The sequence below is a fragment of the Propithecus coquereli genome, unplaced genomic scaffold (assembly GCF_000956105.1).
Source record: "Propithecus coquereli isolate 6110/MARCELLA unplaced genomic scaffold, Pcoq_1.0 Scaffold811, whole genome shotgun sequence".
In the NCBI taxonomy this organism is placed as follows: Eukaryota; Metazoa; Chordata; class Mammalia; order Primates; family Indriidae; genus Propithecus; species Propithecus coquereli.
In genome coordinates, this window is record NW_012154297.1 from 68,998 (window position 1) to 70,335 (window position 1,338).

The window sequence follows — 1,338 nt, forward strand, 5'->3', positions numbered from 1 at the left end:
TCTCTACTAAAATTAGAAAGAAATTAATCGGACAGCTAAAAATATATAGAAAATAAAAATTAGCTGGGCATGGTGGTGCATTCCTGTAGTCCCAGCTACTTGGGAGGCTGAGGCAAGAGGATCACTTGAGCCCAGGAGTCCGAGGTTGCTGTGAGCTAGGCTGACGCCACGACACTCTAGCCTGGACAAAAGAGTGAGACTCCATCTCAAAAAAAAAAAAAAAGCCAGTTTTTCTAGAATCTGACTTCTGCCCTAAAGCCTTACTAAAATGCTTTGTCCAAGATAACTGTGGGAGTCCTCTTAATGTGTCTGTGCCCCTGGCCTTGACTGTCCTGCCTGGACTTTCTTATTTAGACTCTGAGGCCTCTGTTCATGGCCCCATTCACTGATCGCTGGTTGACAGCCAGTGGTCTAGGTGCTCTGGAAATAGAAAGAAGGAGAGTGTATGTGTTTGCTGCGGCTGCAGTAATAAATCACCACAAACCGGGCGGCTTAAAACAACGGAAATGTATTCCCAGGCCTTTGTTTTTTTGTTTCTTTCTCCAGGGTCCAGAAAGGGAGATGGATGCCATACAGGCCAAGGAAGAGGTGAAAAAAGCCCGGGAGGAAGACGAGGAGGAACTGCTGGCAGGAAAATTTAACGGGCATGAAAATGTTTTCAGCCGATTTCACAGGCGGGACGAACTTTAATCACCCCCACTGGAGATAAAGATGAGTGGTAAAACCTTGTTTCTACTTTAACCTATATTTAAAAGTTCAGATGTCTACATGGTCATTTGTCCAATTTTCTTTGAAAAATGTCCCCACGCTTCTCGGTGGGTTCAGTCATGCTTTCCCCACTGCCCCCGTGTGCCGAGAAGTTTCCTCTTGACCACTCTGAGCGCTGGAAGCCAGAGGCCAGCAAGGGTCTGGCCACAAAGCACAACACTCTTATCTTAACACCCCCCCAAATGTTTTTATAAGATAAAAATTGGTAAAACTGAATTTTTAAAAAGAGTTGATGTCTTCTTTCTTCTAGTTGTAAATCACAAATAACAGATATGAAACTTTTCTGATATGAAATCTTTATGCCACATCTTTGGCATCAAAATGTTTTGTGTGTTCTGCTCATACATTGGTTTCTCAGGGAATCCAGGTCTCTGCGCAGACATGCGACATGTAAGGAGCTGACACTTTGTCATTATGTGACCCACTTCTGTGGCCATCGGTTCTCTGAAAGAAAGCAGGGTGAAATTCATTTTCTTAAGTGATAATAATGATTATTTCTCAGTTTAATTTTTTAAAAAAATAACTTGCTTTTTTAGAAGTTATATGTGGGCCCGGTACAGTGGTACATGC

General features: G+C 42.8%; 1 protein-coding gene across 1 annotated transcript in view; it reads left to right on the plus strand.

Annotated features, from left to right (window-relative positions):
• CALR3 (calreticulin 3) overlaps positions 1 to 690 on the plus strand; it is a 25,586-nt gene extending 24,896 nt beyond the window's left edge. Inside the window, exon 8 of the mRNA XM_012663581.1 lies at positions 547 to 690. Within this exon, the coding sequence (XP_012519035.1) occupies positions 547 to 690 (144 nt within the window). The remainder of the gene's footprint in view (positions 1 to 546) is intronic.
• The last annotated feature ends 648 nt before the right edge of the window (positions 691 to 1,338 follow it).